Raw genomic sequence first — 24,202 nt, 5'->3', positions numbered from 1 at the left:
TATAACACAGCAATATATTATTTCACCTTAGTTCCAATCTATGGGTTCTTTTAGTGACAAGAAAATGAACTCTTACAAAGCTCTATTCATAGAAGATTGTAGGTAGCACAGAATTCTTAAACATATACTGCAGACCGTACCATTTACGTTATTCTTGAACTTTCTTTTTACAACTGATGATGCTACACAGGGTGTAGTCAATATGTTTGAGAACAGATATCTTGCAACGCCAGTAATATTGCAAACAGTAAATCCCATTTAAAAATGCAAATTAAAATACAGAAACTGCACACTTTAAATGTGGCTGAACATGATTACTAACAGTAACAGCAATTACTATCTGATCTCCCTGGCAACCCTTAGTGCATCTTATTCTTCCCAGCTTGCAGCCTGTATAAAGGTCCCAGGACATCTTCAAGATGATCAAGGCATTCTTCTCCTAACTGTCCTGACAGCCAAATCCCCTCATTGTGATATCACAATGCCACATCTCTGGGGGACAGAGCTTGTAGAGAATGAAACGTTGCCATGCTACAGCTCTGGTTTCACCTACCCTCTAAGAACAGATACAGATATGTCCCCAATTAACTGCTCCTGGACAGATAGTTTCAGGGCTTTGCAAAAACATCTCACAATAAAAAAAAAATTCTATAGAAAACTAGCATATGCACCTTCATCAGGTTATTGTGCATTAGCAAATTACTCAAAGCCAATTTGTTATGTAAAGCCATAGAAATAGTTAAAGGAGGACCCATCTAATGCACATTATATAAAATATTTTGGACATTTACAGTACTAGTATCTAGAGATGTGCAGGCTCTGATTTACTCTGATTTCAAAGCAGGATCTTATTGGCTATCCCAAATCACATGACAGTTGTTGACAGTTGATAGCCAATAAGATCCTGCTTTGAAATCAGAGTAAATCAGAGTAAATGAGAGCCTGCACATCTCTACGGTATCATTTCTATTGAGCTGTACAACAGCAGACTCCGATTTAGTATGTATTTAATGCAGCTACTGTCGTTTTCAACATATGTAGCTCTTTAAACTAACAGTACTGTAGATCTTTATGAAGTGGATTATAGCAGTGGCTCCCAACTGGGAGAGTGTATCTAGGAGGGTGGCAGATTGGAGTTTTAGAAATGTTAGTGTTTAGTTATTACTGTATCTTCTCAAAGTGTCAGGGATGAGATGGAACCTGAAGACAGTATCAATGTCCTTTAATGCTTGTGATTTATTGTATCTAAGGTAAACTAGGCTCATCATTTATGAAACATTGTGAAAGTTTAAACAAATGAAAAGTGTAATAGGCAGAACCTTCATTTACTGTTTTCAAGTAAAGTACAGTATATACAGTCCTAATTGCAGCTTTGGGTTGTGCAGACATGCTTAAGAAAGTATTTATACATACTTTATACATAATTAAATGTGCTGTATACTAGCTTCTTCATATGACAGCATGGAGGCAAAGTGCACTTAAAGCTAATGGCATTCTGTGCCCTTAATTGTGCTATAGCATCTCCATCCTGGTACCTTGGAGCGTTAATTGCATTTAAGTCCTGGGGACAACCAAATATGGATGAATACATAGAATTCTATGGGATCTGGAGTTGCTATAGGTAGGTCTTTTTAAGATCAGGTTTGATTATTTATCGTGTGCACGGATAATGTAACACATCTGTATTCCACATGGTTTTTAAATTTTACTTTGGAAATATTTCTAATTAGAATATTTAATTAATGAAAAAGTCTTACTTAGTTATGAAGAATGTCCTTAAAAAAGCTATTCAGTAGGAGGACCAAATGCCATAACTAACTATACAAACAGTTGAATATTGTGTAAAAATGATCCCTGCTGCATCATATTTTTTACTTTTGATCAATATACTACATAGGACCTACTGTATCTTTCCCCACACCGTAGATATCTATTTGGTATGATGGAGGATCACTCTTGTACTAGATCTGGGTCCCCGAGGGCAAACTTACTACATTGTTTATGACAATGACCAGTGATATACCAATTTTATATTTTAATACATAAGTATGTTACTCATCATTTGGTATAATTTTTAACTTTGACCCACGAATGGGCAATATTTGGTATACCACCCAGGGACACCAGTATAACACAATTAGTTAGTATGCTATTATTAATAATATCAATTGGGAACAAGTAATGTAGTTTACTGAACATTTTTCTCACACATGGGAGAGCTACACTGACACCTTATCCACAGGAGTCAGCTCTGTAAATATTTCCAAAATACTTTATAGTACTAAATGCCTATATATTGCAAAGCCCCCCCATGATTACTATCAACACCCCCTTCACTCCCGCTGGTTCTAGCCAACAGGTGCGAGCTTTGTTTTCTGACTTGTTTGTCGACATGTGGATACTGATTCTTAATTTTCATTATTACTTGTATCTGAAAATTGTATTTGTATCTTGCATATTACTATTGTCATATTTAACATATATTATTCATTTTACCCTAAATGATTAATGTATTCATGCTTCAATAAAGAAGAAATTGTTTAACAAAAAAAAAAAAAGCTGTTCATGACTAAACTATACATTAATCAAACATTTATACATTGCCTTCATGTCACAGAGTCTTCTCCCCATAAAGATAAGAGCATTATAGGATCTATTTCTGAAGAACTTATCAGTGTTTTCTACTATTTAATAAATGGGACCACTGATTCCCCATAGTCTGTCTTTGTTACTGTCCCCATAGCATGCTATAGGGATTGCAGTGGCTGGTCTATTTATTTTAAGATGACATTATCCAATTGCTATCTATGGGGGAAATGTAAGGCTGAAGAGACTTTACAGGGCCCCCTCTGGGTTAAGTTCCAAATGACCCATATTGCCTGAAGTGGAGCCCATAGATTCCAAATCCATATTGCTGTGAAATGTGGCAATAAAAATTGGTATTTTGCATGGGACATTTAATACATAGATCCCCATATTATATATTGGAAGTACAGTATAACATTCTGCTATAATGTGAATTAGGCATTATATGAGATCAGAGGCATATCTATAATGGAGATTACATATGATATACGCATCACACAATAAGGTAAGATACAGTATTTAAATAACACTGGAGCAAAAATATATGAGCCTGTTATAACAGTAACAATTTTTATTGCCATCTTGTTTGTAATGCTGTAACATGTAGCACCGCGTTTAATGTGTTATATTAGTAATTGCTGTTACCTTTATTTTAGCGCTTCTAAATTAAATTGCCATTTAACTAACCTTAGCAAGCAGTTAAAATTATGATCAGGGCAGGCAAGCTATATTCTGTCAATGTACGGTGGATTTAATTATAGGTCATGCTGTTGTCATGACAACTAAAGTATATTTTTAAACATTATTCCTTTTCTCTTGGTATGTGAGAACAGTTCAGATAAAATATGTAATACTACATTTACTGTATGCTGTATACTATACATGTAATGACTAATAGCTTAGATACAGATAAAACCCAATTATTCCACTGATTTTAGTCTAGCATCAAAATCCGGCATATCTTACAGTAAAAGTGCATACACACTGTGCATTTTTGCCCAGTGTGTATGCATAGCAGTGAAGGAGAAAATCACTGGGTTGATAATCACTCAGTGCATACATGCTGAGCAATTTTCACCATCCTATTGATTTTCCCCGGGGTGGACAAATTGCCGTAGCAGGACGCTATGGAAAGCCATCCACCCCGCTGCTCATCTGCTGGTAATACATTTGGATGTGTCCACATTGTAAAAATAGTCACATTCACACATGCTTATTTTCAAAGCTTATTTTCTAGACTGTTAGCTCCTGAGAGCAGGGCCCACTTCCCTATTGTTGTCAAAGCCCTCTTCTCTTCACATTTCACTGACAGCTATCCCATACTCAAACACTTAGCGACCATCTTCGTCCGCATACTCATCTCCATCTTTGGCCACCAGCTCCTTGTAGTACATTGATCATGTTCTCACTACTTACATCTAAGCTGTAATGTGTATTAAATTGTGGTGATCTTTTTACCTGTACTCAATTATTGTATTTTATTTACTGTAAAGTTAAGTTTTGTCTCCCTGTACTGTTCCGTTTTATGCCCTTTGTATGGCGCTGCAAAATACTTGTGGCGCCTTATAAATAAAAAAATAACATTATTAATAATAATAAGCATGTACAGTGCATAGTCATGCACAATACACTCAGTAATTGGGGCTACAGTATGTTCAATGCTGCATCATCCTCATTGTGTCCACACAGTGTAAAAAACAGTGCTTGATGTGTAATACTGCAAAGCTAATCATTTAATTTAACAAATTACACGTTTAACACTGCACTTTACTTGAGATAGTGATAGGGGCAATTGATTGACAGTGCTTTGGGGAGTTGCTTTTAAGGTTGCTCCATCTTCTCAGAGATACAGGCATGAAAACACTTACACAGGTGTGGCATATGAATTTAGTTACCAAATAACCTAATATAGTTGAAGTCATGTGTAAAAGAGCGAGACTAATGCTGGCCACACATCAGACCAACTTTCCTCCAACCATCCAACCAGTTGGTTGGACTGAAAATCTGGTACTGAATGGAACAAATGCAAATAAGTAATTTGCTCACAAACTCAGGAGAATGGACAAAAACATTCAGTGAAATTGTTTAAATCAAATAGGTCCAACTACAGTACATTGTCTGAGTGACAGTTGTTGTCCATTTTCCGATTTGGGAAACAAATGACTTAATTACAAATTACATTTGCTCCTATCCAGTACCAGGTTTTTATTCCATCCAATCAACTAGTTGGACGGTTGAAGGAAAGTTGGTTGGATGTGTGGCCAGCATTAGATTGACAATAATTATGGCTGGTACTACTCTGTATTTAGAAATAGAGATGAATGGTGGGGTGCACTTGGCAGGAGTCTTACCATGTCTTACGAGTCTTAGTGACAAAGGAGAATTCCAAATGTGGTAAGAATTGGCCCCCATAGAAACCTATCTGGGCTGATTTTTCAGTCGAAACATGGACATCAAAGACTGTGGTCCCCTTTACTGTATTTACATTTAGGGGATGCTTAATACTTACAGGCACTCTAAAAAAATGTTGTTGTTTTTTTTGGGGGGGGGGGGGTGGGGGGGCAATATCCTTATAATATTCTTTGATAAGTAGACCTGTAATACTGCTCAACTTGGTAATGTTTTCTACGCATCCATGTCTAAGGTGATGTCATCCAGGAACTCAAAGGCAAACATATCATCATTATAGTTCAAGAATGGTCAGCCAAGCAAAGTATAACAGATGAGGAAATATGGATCAACTGGCTGACCTGACAAAAGTAAGATAAGATAGAAAACTTGATAATGCACAGTAGCAAATATTGAGTAGATGCTTGCTACCAGCAGCGAATCGATCTGGTGCTTCGTCATTTTCATGGGCTTATATTCCAGGAACAGTTCTGGAACAGTATTTTAGATGTTAAGGTCAATGATAATCATTACTTTACAATACAGAGTAACATATTTACCCATTTTGTTTTCCTAATAGGAGAGTGCCTTGTACCATGACAATGCCCATCCACTCTGCACACATGGCTGCCTAATCATTTTTGAGAATATATTGTTAGCCATGGATCACAACCTTTCAGACACCAATGCCTGAGATAGTCTTTATAGGTTTTTAATTGCTTTACGGGAACCTGACAACAACACATAGTGACCCTGATTCTAAGTCGCAGGCTTTTATGTCTGCTTTTTTTCCCTATGGCTGCGACATTGACTCACTTTCATATGGTAATGTCATAATTACCCAAATTAAGTTGTAAGTCTGTGTGTCTGAAAGTGCAAGACTATTCCGTCCAATGTATTAGTGTGTTCACAGACTCAAGTGTCATCATTAGTATTAGCACTTGCACCAGCTCACTGCTAGGTGCAATAGATCTGCAGTAACAGGTTTCCCTTCTCCATATGCAAAACTCATATAAAGCTGCATATATGCGCCTTCAACACTCCTCTGACACTCCCACTGGAATCAGTCACTTGGTGCGACTTGAAACTTGCTGCCCAGTTTCCATAGCAAAGATAACTACAGTATTTCATGCATCCATTCACATAAAATGCAGTACACACGCACATATTTGTAAGACACCATACTTTGTGACTCAGACACATGCGCAATTAGCACAAAAAAGCATCCATTTTCACAGATGCATCTGAATCATGCACAAGAACATACTACTTGTATACAGAATATACCCACTGCACCCAACAACATTGATCTTAAACTCTCGGAACTGCAATCCACACTAACATAGGGCAGCAGTGCTTAGGAATAACTTTATATCTGCACTGATAAAGCTTTAAAGATAAAAGTGTGACACGAAGTTCTAACTCAAAATGCGATCACAACCTCAAGCTGGAAATAAAAAAAATGTATGCAATATATATATATACACAATATGCTGAACCTATGGGACATCTATTAATTTAGCAAATTTTTAGGACGTTCCTTACAAGGGACTTACTGTAAGTCATGTTTTTAAATAAAGCAAAATAGCAAGAAACTGGGTAAAAACATGTTGCACTGCAGATGAGGTGGAGAGATTTAGATTTGCGTCAGGATCTACGAGGCAATCATTTACAAGCAAAAACCATGCATGGAAATAATTTACGTCTTAAAAATACATCCGCGTTCGGCCAGCATCCATGATCTCCAGCGAACTCGGACAAACCTCACCCGCCGTTGGGTGCAGAGCCGGATTAACAATGGGGCTGATGGAGCTACAGCTCCAGGCCCACTCTCTAAATAGGCCCATTTTATAACTGAGGGTCAGGGCTTTCCAACAAGCCCTGCCTTGCGTTGCTAGCCCCCCGGGAACTGGAGATACCGCCAGGCAAAGCTGGAACATTTTCCCCATAGGATAACATGAGACCTTCTAATTCCGACCCCCACCTGGTTCCAACGGCATCACAGAAGCTCGAGGTTGATCTCAGTCTAACTCAAATTGCTGGGCCTTCAATCTGATACCAGGTTGGTCCATATGGGTTCATTGGTTCTAGAGATATTGCGGGTAAACCGATTTTTTTCATTTTTGAAATGTAATTTCATGGCTGTTCATGTTGTTTGAGGACAGATTTCTCTGGAACCAAATGGCCCAGTTTCACAGGACCGAAATCATTTGAAAATCATTCTTAGCCCACATGTAAATGGGTCAGTTGGTTCCGAAGATAATGCTGGTAACTACCCCTAAAGTTTAAAGGGGGGGTGGGGTAGTTTTCTCTCCTCAAACCAGAAAATGCAGGAACTAGGCTGGTGTAATAGGGGCCAGCCCGGGTAAATCCCTGCATTTTCTGGTGTGAAAGGGGTATTATTTCAAATAGCCAGGACCTGCATTGCTCTAAATACAGCGGGGCAGCCCCCTGCTCTCTGCCCGGCTGTCAATGGCTGTCATTTCTGCCCGGCGGCAGCTGTCCCCCCAGTTACCGCAAGCATGTATTCCCCCTTGGCAATGAGCATGCAATCCCACATGGCAATGAGCATGTAATCCCTGTCAATGAGCATATAGGTAAGCAGCACTTATGTAGCATAATTTTTAACAGGCATTATGGTGTTTGGCATAATACTTAATGAACATTATGGTGTGTGGCTTAACATGTAATGGGCATTATGGTGTAATTTTTAATGCGCACCTTTGGCGCGCAATGCCCGTTTATGAAGCATATTGTGCATTATTGCTTAATCTGTTTGGTATAGTGTGTATTTTGGCTCAATCCATGTGGAAAAATTTTGCCTTAATCTGTGTGGCATAACATGAATTTTGGCTCAGTTTGTGTAAATTGCATGATTGGTATAAGGGGTATATGGGGTCCGGTATGATATGCTGGTGGTTGGAATCCCGGCGGTCAAAATACCGACGCCGGAATCCCGACCTCCGCAATGCCGACAAGGGGGGGCTGTGGATCGCTCCCCCTTGCGGGGGACACCCATAAAGGGACAAAGTGCATTGCAGTGGTCGGGATTCTGGCATTGGTATTTTGACAGCTGGGATTCCAACCACCGACATATTGACCGCATCCCGGTATATGGTGTGGTAAACTTAGATGACCACATAAAAGGTGCTGAAATGTTGTCTACCAAGTTTTGTCTTTCAGTATTCTTTTTACGACTGGAGTGCCGCCTCACCCCGCAAGTATTTTAGGATTTTATGACATCGGCATCCTGCGGGGGCACCTTTTGGAGGGCACCCGCCAATATATCTTCCTGCATTTTTCCTATGCCAGCCTCCTGCTTTTTCCAGGCATATATAATTAGTTGAAAGTATTTACAAAAATAGAGACCCATGAGCAGACCACCCAACCAGAACACTGGTCAAGCCTCCCACATAATCAGGTGCTGGCCACAACCCCTATTATTGCGCATAATAGGCCCTTGATAATTTTCAGCTCCAGGCCCATTTAGACCTTAATCTGGCTCTGGTTGGGTGAGGTTTGTCCAAACTAAAATCTATATTGCACTTTAAAAATAAAGCTGTGGGCTACATGCAAAAGCAGGCAGTATTTATATTTACAAGTGTGCTGCTGAATATAGCAGTTTACTGTAGCGGCACCGTGATGCGAACAAAGCTCCTTCACATCGCCGCTGCGTCTCAACAAAGTGAATGCGAAGTGGGCACATGTGCTCACCAGCTCCAGTTTACTTCAGTGGCGTAGAGGGAGCTGTAAATTCCCACTCTCTCGCTATGCTGCGTCATCCTTGCACAGAAAACATTAAATGTATTTGCTCCACTTGCACTGTGTCATGGTTTGCTCCAGACACCAAGTTAGTTACTTACATTTTCCTTTACTTACAGACATGAATCAGTCCTTAGATCATTTTTCTAGTTAAAATGCATTAAAACTTTGTACTTCTATACATACTGGTAATGGAAGGTCATTCCAGACTGCCATAAGCTTTGAAAAATAAAGTATAACATAATATTCCTTAGCGCAAACCAGAATATAAACCAACAGAAAGATGACATGCAGTAAACTTCTTTGGAATAAATGATCCTAGTTTTACAATATCTGTATATAAAGCCCAGATCTTACTTCTGAAAACACAGAAAGAGCTCAGTGATGATTACTACACCAGAGCATTATCAAATCCTAGTTTGAGCCATAAAACTTGCTAATGCAATTTTATATTTGGTAACACCAAGGTCTGGAGACTAATCACTGTAGGCAAATATGCAGTAGAGCCGGCTGATAATTATAGTGATACAAAATGTAAGTGAAGAATAAAGCAGAGAGACATTTCACAAAAGGAGCTGTCAGGAAGATGCCATGTAGAAGCAAAAGAATAATTACATTGGCTTTCCAGCTATTCCCTTAGCCTAGAGGTGTTTAATACTGCATGCCCCTTCCATGATAATTGTGCTTTGTCTAGCACTTTCAGGTACATCATTTGAGGCTTTATACTAACTCTATACCAGACCTTCAAACTTAAAGACAATTCTTAGTTGAAGGATAAAAACGTATTAAAAATGTGTTTTGTGAAACATTTGCTTGACTGCGTAATAAAATGCATGTGATAGTCTCTAGTAAATCAAGCAAAGGAGGTAATGTTGTCAGTAATACAGAAGAACTATATACTGTATTATAGTTACAGATATACATACAGTAATTTCAGTCAAAGCAGATATGCCACTGCTATGGGGCCAGAGGTACATTGCCCGGTAATTGTTTCCAATATGAAGCCCCCAGATATAAAACCCATGACTGGATGCACGCACATGCCTAGGCCCCTGATAATGCCCACAATAGTAGAGATGGGTATTGGAGATGATTGCCAGCACACCTATCAAAATTTACTATGGTGCTTGATGGTTGTTATGTCTCTATGGCCCTTATTCTGATCGGTGCGGATATTCCCGCTTGCGTACGGGCCGCCGATGTTTATCGTCTGCGCATGTGCAGAGGTCACTCTGCGCATGTGCAGGCGATTTCGCCGCATGGATTCTTTATACGCCGCACAGGGGGCGTAGAGGGGCGTGAGGGGCTACTTATCCTCATTACCCTATGCATACGCCCCGCGTTTCATGGGCGTTCCCATGCAAACGCGGGGCGTATGCATGGTAATGAGGCCGTGACGCGTGGGTACGGGGCGGGCATCTGACATCGCCGGATGTCAGCTGCCCGCCCCCATACAAGATTTCACACGGACAAGTGTCCGTGTGGTCTTGTGTTGCGGGACCTGGTGGAGCGTGCGGCCCTGCATTCGATGTTCGGCGACCATCGAATGCAGGGGCTGCTCCCACCATGGAGGAGGCGTATCCCCGTCCACATTCATGCGGACCGCCACATATCCGCATACGGACGGAGGTGGCGATCCGTATGGAAGGCGGGGATTCGCCAAGACGGACATCACCGCATATTTCTGATCGGGCCGCACCGATCAGAATAAGGGCCTATATGACATACAAAGAACTTTACCTAATGTACAGTATATCTTTTGTTTTGTAAATTAGCAGTGCAGTTCATTAACCTAAAGTAATGTACCTTGTGTAGTGTGGGTATACAGATGTGTCCTCATACACTGAGTGTCTTTACACCATATAGCATGAGACGCCCGGAATGACTGGGATGCTCCAAGATGAGGAACTGAACATCATTTTAGATACATTTTGTGTCTTAGTCATATCACAGATGTAATGCAAAGTCTCTCTCAGTTTACCAGAGCACTTTTTACACAGATCACACACATATACAAATGTCACAAGCTTCAATGGTCAATGTGGGTCAGCAATGTGGTTTTACCATTTCTAGTTGTTGCTTTTATGTAAACAAAATGCACATATTTAAGAAAAGAGCTATATGTACCCACGAGGCATAAAGATCCTTGTGCGCTGAGAGAGGCTATTTGGCATGACTGAAACCACAATATAAAAGAACACATCTGTATTAATACAAGAGTCATGGTAATGGGTATATGTAAAATTGTCACCAAACTGTAAGTACTGTGCATACTGGTTTTATTTTCCCAGATGCTGATTTCAGTGTTTCTGTGGCAGCATGGGTTCAAATTCTTGCAACTGTTTCAGTCATGAACCACAAAGCATCATAACTTTGTTGACTAGAGTACGTAAAAGTGCATACTAGTGTGAATGTGGCTTGGATGACAGGTGGTGACCATGTGCAAAAATAATTAAAAATGGCAAGTTCTGAAACACACAGTATAAAATATACAGTATAATATATGATAATTACTATGCTTCTTGGTTTATACCCTCAGCAGTTACAGAAAGTCACTGTATATTAATCAAGTATTCACAGGAACAATAAAACCAGCCTCTATCATTAAAAACAGGTGTAGTATTAAAACTGAAAATCTTGCCTCTCTTTATGTGGTACAAATATATTGATATATTGACAAACGTATTACCCAGCTTGGATACTGTACCTATTAATTCACCTGGTTAACATACTGAGCCCAATATATAATAATGATGTACTTTTCTGTAGTTCGTCATTACAAATAGGCATACAATACTACCTACATACAAGCAGAGTGCGGATCCAGGTTTCTGCGGTCACCTCATAAAAGGAAAAGAGCGTTCTTCTATGTTAAAGCTTTGTTTTGGCTTTTTATGAATTTTCATTCGTTTCCCCACAACTACTGTATGTATAAAATGAAATTATGGAATAGAGTCTATTGCCTAAGATGCATGTATCTCAAACATTTATCTCCTGCCCTGAAACGTTTGGGGAGATAAATATAGAGAAAATGTTTCTTAAGAAACAGAATGTATCCATGACGTGACACCTGAAGAATGTACTGTAGTTAAAAAAAATTCTAAAAATGATATACAGTATTACTTGAAATTTGTAAAAATATGAAAAAAAAAAAATCTGTATGTATAATGTTAATGGAGAACCATGCTTGTCTTTGTTATACTGTATACAACTGTAAAAACATTGTATAATATAGAATCTCTCAAAGCCATGAAGTGCAAACTGTGTGACCTATGACCAACAAACTTAAAATTCACCATCCTTTGTTCCCATTACAGTTCCTATTGCACTGTAAAATGGGAATGCAGCAAAAACACGGTACCCCTCCAAGAAGGCGGGAAATGATCGGAACCTTGTGCATTTCTGTAATCTTTACATGGTGTATATAATTTCACGAGAGACAATGTATATTTATAAAAGGTATCTACGCTGGCTTTAACATTATCATAGATTTGTAGAAAAAAAAGTCGGCATAAAGAACTTAATGGTTATACTGCAATATGAAGTGTTTCTTCATTGTTGTGAATATATATGCACCACGGCATCCGCTTCAGACCAAAAATGCACAAAGTAGAAATAGATGAGTAACCAACCTTGGCGAAATATCGCATCCTTGCTGCATAAAGGCACCAAGGGAAAACCAGAGACTATTAAATATCCCAAACTCATTAGATGATTCGTTACTTTGTGTTTCTCTTCCATCTTCAAATTCCTCAGTATGCCATTCGTATGGACTAAATCTGCTGACCAGGAATAAAACTACACTGACCCCAATATAAGCAAATACTATGCACATCCAGATCTCATATGCTAAAGGATCAAGAAAGGAAAACACTCCTGGTTTTGACTTCTGGGGCTTCTTGATCATAATAGATATTCCCAAACTCATGAACGGTTTTGAAAAGTCAATCACTTCTTCTCTCACCAATGTTATAGTTAATGGAGCAATTGCAATATCAGCTTTCTGTAAAACAAAATAAAGTAATTATAATTACAGCAGTAGTACCACCCTGTTTCGAATGGCAAACTTTATTATTTGTATATTACAGTATAGCTGCTTAAAAGAACTTTTGCATACTGTATAGTGGATATGCTATCGAATACCCCTTTCACACTATAATCCTGGGTCCGATCCTGGATAATGGATCGTGTTGCAATCCCTCATACAATGAGGCATGGACCCAGGAAAAAATGTTGGAGCTTGTCAGTGTGATTTGGTGTCAACCTAGCTCATAAACAAGATCAGGGTCTCTGCACATTCAACCGGGTCGACCTTTCATATAAACACACAACCCGAGTTACACAATTTATTTATGGGCCAAGGCTCTGAGTGAAAGGGGTATTAGACAGAGAATACAATATTTACATTTAAAGGTTTAAGATGATAATGATCACCAACAAAATAAATTAATATAAAAAAGATTTATAACACAATACTATGCTTTACAAAATATCTTCTATTATTTAATATAATACACATATTTAAAATCGATGACTCCATACAGATCCATAGAGATCCCTCAGTGTGGTGGTTATTTTGCTCTTTTTGCTTTGTATATAGAGTATTCCTGTACTGCATTTGGCTATTTAGGGTCACAATTTTAGCCAGCACAGGAATGACACCCGTTTATATATATGTTACTGCAAATACAGTTATATGTACATATTTGTTCCTGATGTACAGTATGCTATTTGTGGATAATACAATATATATGCATGTACATTCCCGGAACAGTAGTACTATTCATCCTTTCTGACTATAACAATGTCAGCTGTCAAGGTTAAAGAGGTGAAAGAAAAATTCTGATTTATGTTAGGACAAGAAAGAGAAGATTGTCTTTTGTTTTATATGTAATTGTAAATCTTGGCCGCAGGAAAATGTTTCCTCGTCTCCCTTGGTGCCATGTGAAGTATTGTCATCACAGAGTTTAAACACAATATGTGATTAGTTTGTCGATGCCCTGAAAACACCGAAAACAGAGATATATCCAAGAGAATTGAAACCAATTGACTTGACCATATCATTCATCTGTCATTTATTAAGTTTGCGGTTTATTGTATATTGAAAGAATATATATACTGGTTAGTTTGCAGTTATGACTTTTGAAAGTTGAGATGCACCCCGAGACTTGAGATTCGTATGGCTGTTGCTTTCTCTACTTTGCTTTATAAAGAAAATATTCTACGCGTATTAGAGGCAAGTCTAATAATCACTGCTTTCAGATTTGCTTATGACATATTGCCAGGAAATTTGATTGTACATGTTTTAAATGAAAATGCATTTGGAAGAAAAATTACAATTCATACTCACTCCATAAACTAATTCGCCCACCATTCCATTCCATATTTTTGTTTCTGCATCTCTTGCTCCATACTTGCCATCTCCTACTATTGTCAGTTTGTACTTAAATCCACAGTGCCTGGCAATTTCAGTAGCCAAATCAACACAGTATCCTTCATAGCGATCATTCCCTTCAAACTGATCTGCATTTTTCTTATACATCACATATGGGGCTTCCTAAAAAAATCACAGTCATTATTTAACAAGTAGTTCCATTAATGTGGACACTGCACATTAACCAAAACTAAAAGTATAGTATATGTGCAAGTAAACACTGGAAATAATAATGAGTAGGAGTAAAACCAAATGCATACAGTCTTTTGGATGTGGGTGCAAAAGAAAAGATCCCTCTCCTGTGAATATGCTTCCATAGGCATAAACTGGGTCAAACTCTGAAAAGTCATAGGTACAGTACATATTGGTCACACCGTAGTCCCCATTGATAATAACGTAAAATCTACTTCATCAGACTATAGCAACAATTCCTAGAATTATGCAAAAACTTTATAAGCAGACCCTAAGACTTATAGTAGAATAACCAGTTTTGATTTGTTTCAGAAATATTTTATTTAAGAAAAAGTAATTTGCCAATGTATATACGATGCTGGATTGAAAAGTAATGCCTCCATGGCTATAAGTTTTTTTATTTTTGAACACATTTGAACACTTTTTTTAAGTACATGATAACTTTATCCTCTATGTACTGTAATGCACTATTCCCTTTTCAATGTAGGCCCCATCCCTTTCCACACATGTGCGCCAATGCTTGACAAGTCAGGCAAATCTATCATAAAAAAAGCTGGTGGTTGCTGTCGACCCTTAAGGTGCTCTTTCATCTTTGGGAAGAGGTTTGCAGCGTCTGCAGTTTAAGGAGGTTCTGCCACACCCATCGTACATCCCGGTCCTTGTGCCCTGCAAATTTCACCTTTTCCAAAAGACAGTACGATAACTAGCTGTCCCCGTTAAGACATTATTTAACCGTAAATCGTTTGCCACTTGATTCATTCTGATTGAGTCCCTCAAGCTGCCTGGTAACTAAGCCAGGCTTTGATTGGCTGGTGGTTATCAGATTCTGATCCATTGGAGAGGTTGCGCTAGTGAATATTCCAATGAAGGTGCTGCCAATAGTATGTATCATATCATCATGAGATGGGATTAAGTTTAATATCCAAGTGATGAAAAGCTTTGCTTTTCTATACTTGTTATATCAACACTGATTTTCATAAAGCTCTAGGAGGTAGCCAAGAAAAGGGGACAAAAACTATGTTAACAGTGTTGAAATATGTGATTGCTATAGTTGTAACACTGTACTAAATGGTGTGAAGTGGTAACTGTACTTTTCTCCAGTGAACACGGTTGATTTCCACAGAGATTTCATTTAACACTACTTCATAAATAAACATCTAAGTGACGTTTTTGAGATTGCATTTGTGCGTGGGTTGTCTATTCTCTATCAGCCCACACAATTCCAGTGATTTACAAATGGGTTGCATCAATTGTGTTCTGCTTGTGTTAAGTAACCAAGTGTAATTATATAGTACAACATGAGAAGGGAGTAATCATTTCGGTACTTGTTTCCTAGCACGGCCACAACGATTTAGATCGTTGTGGTCGTAAGATAAAAAATCGGATCGATCGCATCGCATGCGATTTGGTCGCATACGATGCGACCGATCCGATCGACCGATTTTTCACCCGATTTTTTTTTTTTTTTTACCCGATTTTTTTCAATTGCCCCCCCAAATGTTACTAAGTGGGCTAGACCCCACGATAGACGTCAACCCGAAGCGTGGCGAGCGCAGCGAGCCCGCGAGGGGCGGCGGTGCGCGTCCTCCGACCTTTTCATTCCCCTACTACCCACGTCGGCGTGGAGTCGAGAATATATAGTGTGGCGAGCGCAGCGAGCCACCGAGCCCGAAGCGTGGCGAGCGCAGCGAGCCCCGCGAGGGGACGCGTATAACTTCACAGGTATACGCGTCCCCTCGCGGGGCTCGCTGCGCTCGCCACGCTTCGGGCTCGGTGGCTCGCTGCGCTCGCCACACTATATATTCTCAACTCCACGCCGACGTGGATAGTAGGGAAATGAAAAGGTCGGAGGACGCGTACCGCTGCCCCTCGCGGGCTCGCTGCGCTCGCCACGTTTCGGGTTGACGTCTATCGTGGGGTCATGGCGGGCACATAAAAAATGTGAAATGGGTCATATTGGCCCATTTCACCTTTTTTATCATTTTTCCCTATGTAAGATGGACTTAATCAAGTCCATCTAATCTTGTGCCATTATAATGGCACAAGACCAACGCGATCCTCCCGATTTCAATGTTAAAAGATTTTTTAACATTGAAGTCTATGTAAAAATCGGGTGAATCGGTCGGTCGCATCGCGGCCGATTTTAATTGGTCGCGACCGACCGATTGACTCGATTTTTGTCATTCAAAGTGAAAAAATTGTAAAAAATCGGCCACATCGTGAGGATCGTGTCCCTTAATTAAGAGCCACGATCACTCACGATTGTGGCCGTTCTAGGAAACAAGTACCATCATTTCAAAGTTTTGTGCCTTTGTGGTTCTGAAAACAGATCTTCAAAGAGCACTAAGGGCCTTATTCTGATTTACTCCTTCTGGCAAATTCCATCTTAGATGGACAAAACCATGTGCACTGCAGGTGGGGCAGATGTAACTTGTGCAGATAGAATTAGATTTGTGTGGGGTTTTACTTCAAAGAGCACTAAGGGCCTTATTCTGATTTACTCCTTCTGGCAAATTCCATCTTAGATGGACAAAACCATGTGCACTGCAGGTGGGGCAGATGTAACTTGTGCAGAGAGAATTAGATTTGGGTGGGGTTTTACTTCAAAGTGAGATCTATATTGCAGTGGAAAAATAAAGCAGCCAGTATTTTCCCTGCACAGAAACAAAATAACTCACCCAAATCTAATTCTCTCTGCACATTTTACACCTGCCCCCCCTGCAGTGCACATGGTTTTGTCCATCTAAGAAGGAATTTGCCAGAAGGCGTGAACTAAAATACTAAAATAGGGCCTTGAGTAACAATTGGCACGATTCCCATTTTGAACCATTGCATAGATATACTATATTTTTCTATTTGTCATTTGGATCAAGCTCTTCTTGGTGACTGTTGGATTCTGTGGGGTTTTTTTTTTTTTTGGGAGGGGGGGGGGTGTTCTAAATTTTCTGGACTGTGTTGAACACTGGGACTGAGATCATGGGTTTATTCAAAGAAAGGGCCTGTTTGGTGTCAGTATCCAGGTTTATGTGGATTTCCCCAGATATTTTTATCTCCAACACAATGCACAAATATACGGATAGATAAATAAGCAGCACTGCGCCATATGGTATGTGTAGCTAAAAAAATACTAAGTTTCTAGTCAACAAATGCAATATCTATTTTAATATACATGTAGCCAATGCTGCCCTGTCTGTAGGTGGGTACACTCAGATACAAACGTAGAGCCGCCATCTAATATCGGGTGATTGGCCTAATGATGTTATTAGTGTCTATATAGAAGTGTTAGCTGGTAAAAATCTTAAAATGTTCCTGCAATGGTTGAATTGGGAGGATGCATTGTATGTGCAGTTTAATATTTAATAAGATGATCTCTGGATTCTATAGAAGAAGTTACAAGCTGACCTTTCTCAATGTGTATGGGGGTCACAATGATCGGAGTGTTTATTTGATCTGCTAGTGCTTGGCATAGCATGTACCCACCTTTACAAACATTTTTAAGGAACTGACAGCATATTTCCACTGGATCCTTTAAATGCAACACAGACTTTTCACTCACATACTGTACCACAAGTATTGGCCAGATGACACATTGCAACCTTCTATTTTTACACAGGATACAAAGCCATAAAGGTCAGTTATGCATGATAATTGCATGTTAAATCATGACAAATTTGAAAAAGTCACAAGCATATGGAAATTCCCCATGACACCAAATGTAATTATCTTGCATAAATGCCTAAACATCACTGTCATGGTTTAATTGCCAAGTTTTATTTAATGAGTCATTCTGGAAATATACAAATTTTCCTTAAAGATATGCTTGCCATTTTCATACTGGACTCTGCTTAGAACTTTTAACTATTTTAATACCGTATTCACCATCATGTTATTTTAATAGTCTGTGAAATGGGAATCAGAAGTTGCACATACAGTAAAGAGACACATTTATACATCAAAATACAAGAAATCCCTATTGTGCCACACAGATAAGGCAGACATTTCAGTGTCTTAGCGCTCCCCTTCTCCTCCCAACGTTTGGACTGGTTTGCTGAGCATACATTTCTTTATGCAGATGAACTATATATATATTGACATTGGCAGCTGTTAATTATAAGGTATTTTTACTTGATTCTAAAGGCTAGACTTTAAGGATTCAGCTACCTTCCAGGACACCCTCACCCTGATTTACTCCTAGGAATCCATTATGGTGCTTTGGGCTCTTCCCTGCTCTGATACTCCTATAGCTCTGCCCTGGAAAATAGGTTGAGAACTTCCTTTTATGCCTCTTCAGAGACAGGGAGGGAGAGGTTCTAAATATTATCTCTTTGATGATAGAGTTCCTTGGTTTTTAGCTCAGAGTCCATACCAATGTTGATGTTCTTTCTTCTTCTGCCCTCTTAATAAACCGGTTTTGTATGGTAATAGACCTAACTGACTGAAGCAGAACAAATTCTTGCTTCTCTCTACTTCCTTGATTACTTCACTTCTTCCAATTTACTTCCATCTTATCTCTCCCTTATAGGTAACCTGTCTCTTTTATTTGCATCTTCTCTTCTTTTTCTCTTTCCAAGTTCTTAATACCTCAAACAAAAATGTGATTTTTGTACCATATGTGCTGCTTGGCATTTCTTGATGTACCTTGTATATTGCATCACTTTTATTTGTATAAAGATCATTTGCATTAAATATTTTATAAAATGTACATGCTCTTCATTTCCATAGTAGATTATGGTTTTACCAAGGTACGAAATTGTACCTATTTCCCAGATTTACTCCTACCTCTTGCCCCTATTTACAAGCTCCTTTCCTTGACAATATCATGTGTCTCTCCTTTAGACAGAACATCTCAATTGGCTATTTTAATTCTCAAATACATTCTTTGCCATTTGCAGGGTTTTTGATGTTTAAACGTGTTTTATTCCTCTTTATTTGGATTTTATACATGTATATATTGTGAAGAGTTTTGGAGAGCCAGGTCCTTGTTTATCTGTTGATGTACAGTAGTTGGTGTGGTATTGCCTTTAAGACAATATTCCAGGAAAATTGGCTTAAATATTTTAGAAGCTCTTTCAGTCCTGTGAGAATAAATTACTTGTGCTGTTTTGAGAGAAATATTGATACAGTATATCTAAAAATAACTCTTCGGCCACATGTAATTTATAATGCTTGCAGATTGGGGCGTTATGGGAGAAAGTTACAAGAGAGATGGATGGGGTGCCTGCTCAGAAAATCTCTGCTTCCTTAGAGAATCCAAAGCCTACAGTAGGTTATGTAAAAGCAAGCCTGATGCATAGGAATGTACTATACTCTAGAATAGAGTATAGATTATAAATATATTACATTTATTTTAGAATATAATCATTATAGATATTTTAACCATCTGATCACTTGGGCATATGACAGTAGGCTGCAGCACATTGATATGTACAGTAATTTGGACTAGACTTCCTGTACTTATGTATTAAAATAATTTTTTAATGTTTTTTTATACGTTTTTTAAGTATTTTCTATGTAATTACAAAAAAAAATCTAGATTACACATTACAATGTATTTTAGATGATTAATAAATCTTACCAAAATAGTTGTGACAATGACGGTTTTATTCTCCAGACCCATGGAATCATTTGCAGACAATACATCGCTAATAGTAACCACCATTTTGTCAACTTCACTCCAATACCCGATCTGTAAAATTAAAATAATTGCAGATTGTAGCTGATAAATCAAACAATTCTTATACTTTATAGTGTCATACTGGGGGGGGGGGGGGGGATTTACTAAGATAAGAGTTCTATTTCAGAAGGGATGTTGCTATGGGCAACCAATCAGAATCTACTTCTTATTTATTTAGCACCTTCTAGAAGATAATAGATAATATCTGATCGGTGGCCCATAGCAACATCCCATCTGAAATAGAATCCCATCTTAGTAAATTTACCCCTAGCAGTATACTACAAATTGCAATCAGTGGGTATTACAATTTGGAGATGTTTTCTTTGGACCCCAACATAACGACTGAAATGTAGCTAATATAGCTGTCTATGGGGACAGCAAAAATGCCCCATTTACCAAGCTCATTCAACACATTTCTCTTTTAGAGAAGCCTCCATCCTGCCGCATAGCCTTTAATAAATACCCCTACAAAAAAGCATTCCAGATGGCTGCAATATGTGGAGATGAGGAGAGTTCACAGCTTCCGAACAATTTTTGTTACACAGGCTCCAAGGATGGAATTCAATTGTATTTTCATCAGTGATAAGTAATCAGTGCCCATCAGAGCTACTGCATTCAACTGTTCCTGCCAACGGAAGTGAATGCATTACTTATTGAGTTTTTACACCCACATGCATGGGGTTAATGTGGCTAAACCAGTCCAAGGTCCTGTTTAGTATGATCAAACAGCAGTTTTCTGCCCGCCACCTCAAGAGGCAGCAACTAGAAATCTTGCACTCAGGTCCGTCATCAGACAAAAATGAATAGCTCTGACAGGGGCCCATTACCAATATTTTAAGAAATACGTTAATAGAAGTTTTAATGACATTATTGAATTGATTTAAGAATTGTTGTTTTTTGCATCTACGCAATCTAGTATTGGGGTGCCCATTACGAACAGCCGCGCTATAAACAACTGAATTCCCCCCTTTGAGTGCAAGGAAATGTACAGTGTGAGCACAAATATCCCATAAATATTTTACACTTTATTTCCTTTCCACCCATGTCTTTAGCTACTTATGCAAAAAAGAACACAAGAAATAAGCCAACAACTCACAACAAAAACTAATTCAGTCATATAAACAATAAGAATGCACTTGTTCCTCATTACTTTGCAGCCAACATCACAGTTTAGAAAATCTAGCAAGTTTCACCAATAAGAACTAAGCTATTCTTTAAAGCATACATTATGCATTAGTGATACAATGAAAGATAAACTAGTAATAAACCAAAGTAAGTTACCTTACGAGGACCATTGCTTTTCAGTTCCATGATGTTAATTGTATAATTAACTCTTTTACCATTCTGGTCAAATTTAATGTTTCCAGTCAATCCATCTACTTGGACCTATTGAAAAAAAAATATGAGAAGTGAGGAATTGGGTCTTATTGATGAAAAGTTCTATATAAATAAAAATATTAATTATTACAATTTTTTCTCCCATGAAAGAGTCTACTATTATGGAACTAGCCTTGATTTGAATGGAACAGATAAAGAGCTATTAGAGCTAGTGGCAGCTCCATAGGAGGGGCTGCAGATCAGTCTAAAATACAAATAGGTGAGCCACACCAACTGTCATTCCAAAAGGACTTTTAGTTGGTGTGGCTCCCCAATATATAGTTACATAGTAGGTAAGGCTGAAAAAAGACTTGAGTCCATCTAGTTCAACCTGGTATAGATATCCATTGCTGATTTGGTAGGTTCTGGTATTTTACAGACAAATTATATTTCTTATTTGTACCCATGGATATTTTTCTCCAGTAAATGTTTGTCAAACTTTGCCTTGAATGCATTTAATGAGCCAGCCGTTACCACCTCTCTGGGAAGAGAGTTCCAGAGTTTGACTGTTCTGACCGTAAAGAAAATCTTTCTACTAGCTGAATGAAATCTTTTTTCTTCTAATCTATACTCATGCCCTCGTGTTCTAGATTCCTTTCTAGTAGAAATATGAATTGTGGACTATGCTGCAGGCCCTCCTCTGGAGACGCCAATGATTAGAACGCCACTTATCAGATTCAGAAAATTTACTGTATTTTGGATTGTTTATATTACTTTGGTTACTTCCATAGGCTATAAAGTAGTGTGTTATGACTAAGATATCTGGATAGTTGATAGACAATGTCTAGCTCAACAGTCAAAAGGTTGACACCCTTCTGAGTACAGACAGTCAAGCTACTTCTGGTATCTATTCCTGCCCTAAAGTCCTACATTACACAATAGCTGACAATCACCTCTACCACAAGCAGTGACAGTAGGCAGAAGCATATGACAATTAAAATCAAAGGAAATGAAGCATCTTCACTCACCTGTACATGTCAGACATTCTTCACTTAGCTTGCAAAAGTAATGGCTATAAGATGATGTGAATCAGAATCAGCAAGCGTGGCCTACCTAAGTATGTTGTTAGTTATCACATTAGACCTTAATAGTAATACATTATTGTGGCAGGAATACTGTCAAAATACCAGCAGTTGAGATCCCAACAGTCATAAGATAAAGAGCAGTATCTGCAGTCAGAATCCTGCCACATCTTAGAGGTAAGTAGTGGGGCTGGGGTTAGATTTAGGCACGGGGGGGGGGGGATAGGCTTAGGCTGCAGGCTGGATGGGAGGTTTATGGTAAATCTGCAGGAGGAAGAAGTTGGGGTTAGGCTGCAAGGAGTGTTGGTGGGATCATGCTATTGATCATATGATAGTTGGGATCCCATTGCCGGGATTTTGAATTCAAGCCTTGTTCTGCTACTAGTAATATTATATATTCGCAGGTATTAGAAGTAATATATTATTCATTTACCTGTTTCAAAGCCCTCTCTATTTCTACTCCATGTCCCCACGGCACTGCAGGATTAGCTAAACAGTCACCAGCATTTCCTCTTCTTGAGAGTTCTACCCTCTGTTTCCGTAAGTTGCGAAAGGCCTCAGTCATCACTTGGACAGCATCAAATGTCAGAGCTGATGTATACTGAAAATATAATGTAAATTGTGGTAAATATGAGAACATGATACAATACCCAACATAAATAAACTGACAACTCTGCAATACTTTTGTGAATATTACACATACTGTATCTCCTTTTTATGACACAACTTGTATTTTATGTTTAATTGGGCTTTAAATATAAGTAGATACAGATAAATATCTGATAATGGAATGTAACACATTAAGTTATCACATACCCTCCAACATCTTAAGGGCAGAAATCGGTACACATTCAAGAAGGGGGCGTGGCCATGGATAAAGTGGTCGTGGCCACACCCCCTTTCCGAATATTCACTGGGCATTTTGGCACACCCCACCCTCCACATCTACCACACACACAGCAAAACCGCAGGCACTGCTTACTGATGGGTGTTCCTGGGAAGCCTGTGAAGTTCCTGGAGGAGAGGAGCTGCGCTACGCACTGCAGATAATGTATATACTCGGGAGGCAATCCAGGTACCCAGTCCCTCTGTTAAGGTCGTGGGCGGATGACACATCACGCTTACGACCAGACACTTGAGCCCCAGTCAGCGTCACAGCCACCCAGCCCCTCTGTGGTCAGGGACAGATGTGACACATCACTCCCGCAACCAGCAGAAACCGGCACCCACAGTCACGGAACGGGAGCAACAGTGCATGCTGTTAAGCTCCGCTCCTCCATTCTTTGGCCCCAGGAGCCAGACTCTGGAGACAATGGAGAAGTGGCGACTCCATTGCCTCTGGCAGTTAAAAATTGGTACAATCGGTACATTGTTTTTAGCTGGTACAGACCGTTAAAAAAACGGTACTGTACTGGCTAAGTTGGAGGGTATGTTATCACAAATATACCATTGCTTTCCAAATACTACACTCATGCAGGCATTGTAAACTTCACACTAACATTACTTTTCTAACTAGGGAGAGGCAACTTAACTAGCAGTGGTTCCACATTATACATGCACATACCTACAGGTATAATTTAATAGGATGAGAGATTCAGAAAGTGAGAGATTTGGTAAGAAATCTCCATTTTTTTTAAGTGTCAATCATTTACACAGCAAAACCAGTTTGATTTCACAGTGTATATGATTGCCGCTTTTAAAGAACTGGAGATTTCTTACCAAATCTCTCATCCTATTAAATTTCACCCCATATTTCTTGTAATATTC

General features: G+C 38.9%; 1 protein-coding gene across 5 annotated transcripts in view; it reads right to left on the bottom strand.

Moving 5' to 3' along the window:
• The window catches only part of GRIA2 (glutamate ionotropic receptor AMPA type subunit 2), a 168,598-nt gene that overhangs the window by 28,966 nt on the left and 115,430 nt on the right, over nt 1–24,202 (bottom strand). For all 5 annotated transcript variants that reach the window (XR_014470322.1, XM_083172434.1, XM_083172442.1 and 2 more), the window contains exons 7-11: nt 22,869–23,036; nt 21,318–21,422; nt 19,938–20,048; nt 14,087–14,293; nt 12,369–12,739 (exon numbers count right to left, since the gene is read on the bottom strand). Coding sequence is in view for 4 of the 5 variants with exons in the window: in XM_083172434.1 (XP_083028560.1) it covers nt 12,369–12,739; nt 14,087–14,293; nt 19,938–20,048; nt 21,318–21,422; nt 22,869–23,036 (962 nt within the window). In the remaining variant the exon portion in view is untranslated. The remainder of the gene's footprint in view (nt 1–12,368; nt 12,740–14,086; nt 14,294–19,937; nt 20,049–21,317; nt 21,423–22,868; nt 23,037–24,202) is intronic.

Source organism: Crinia signifera, chromosome 1 (genome assembly GCF_055691185.1).
Source record: "Crinia signifera chromosome 1, ASM5569118v1, whole genome shotgun sequence".
Classification (NCBI taxonomy): Eukaryota; Metazoa; Chordata; class Amphibia; order Anura; family Myobatrachidae; genus Crinia; species Crinia signifera.
Note: the sequence above shows the minus strand (reverse complement) of the source record. Positions and strands in the feature narration are given on the sequence as shown.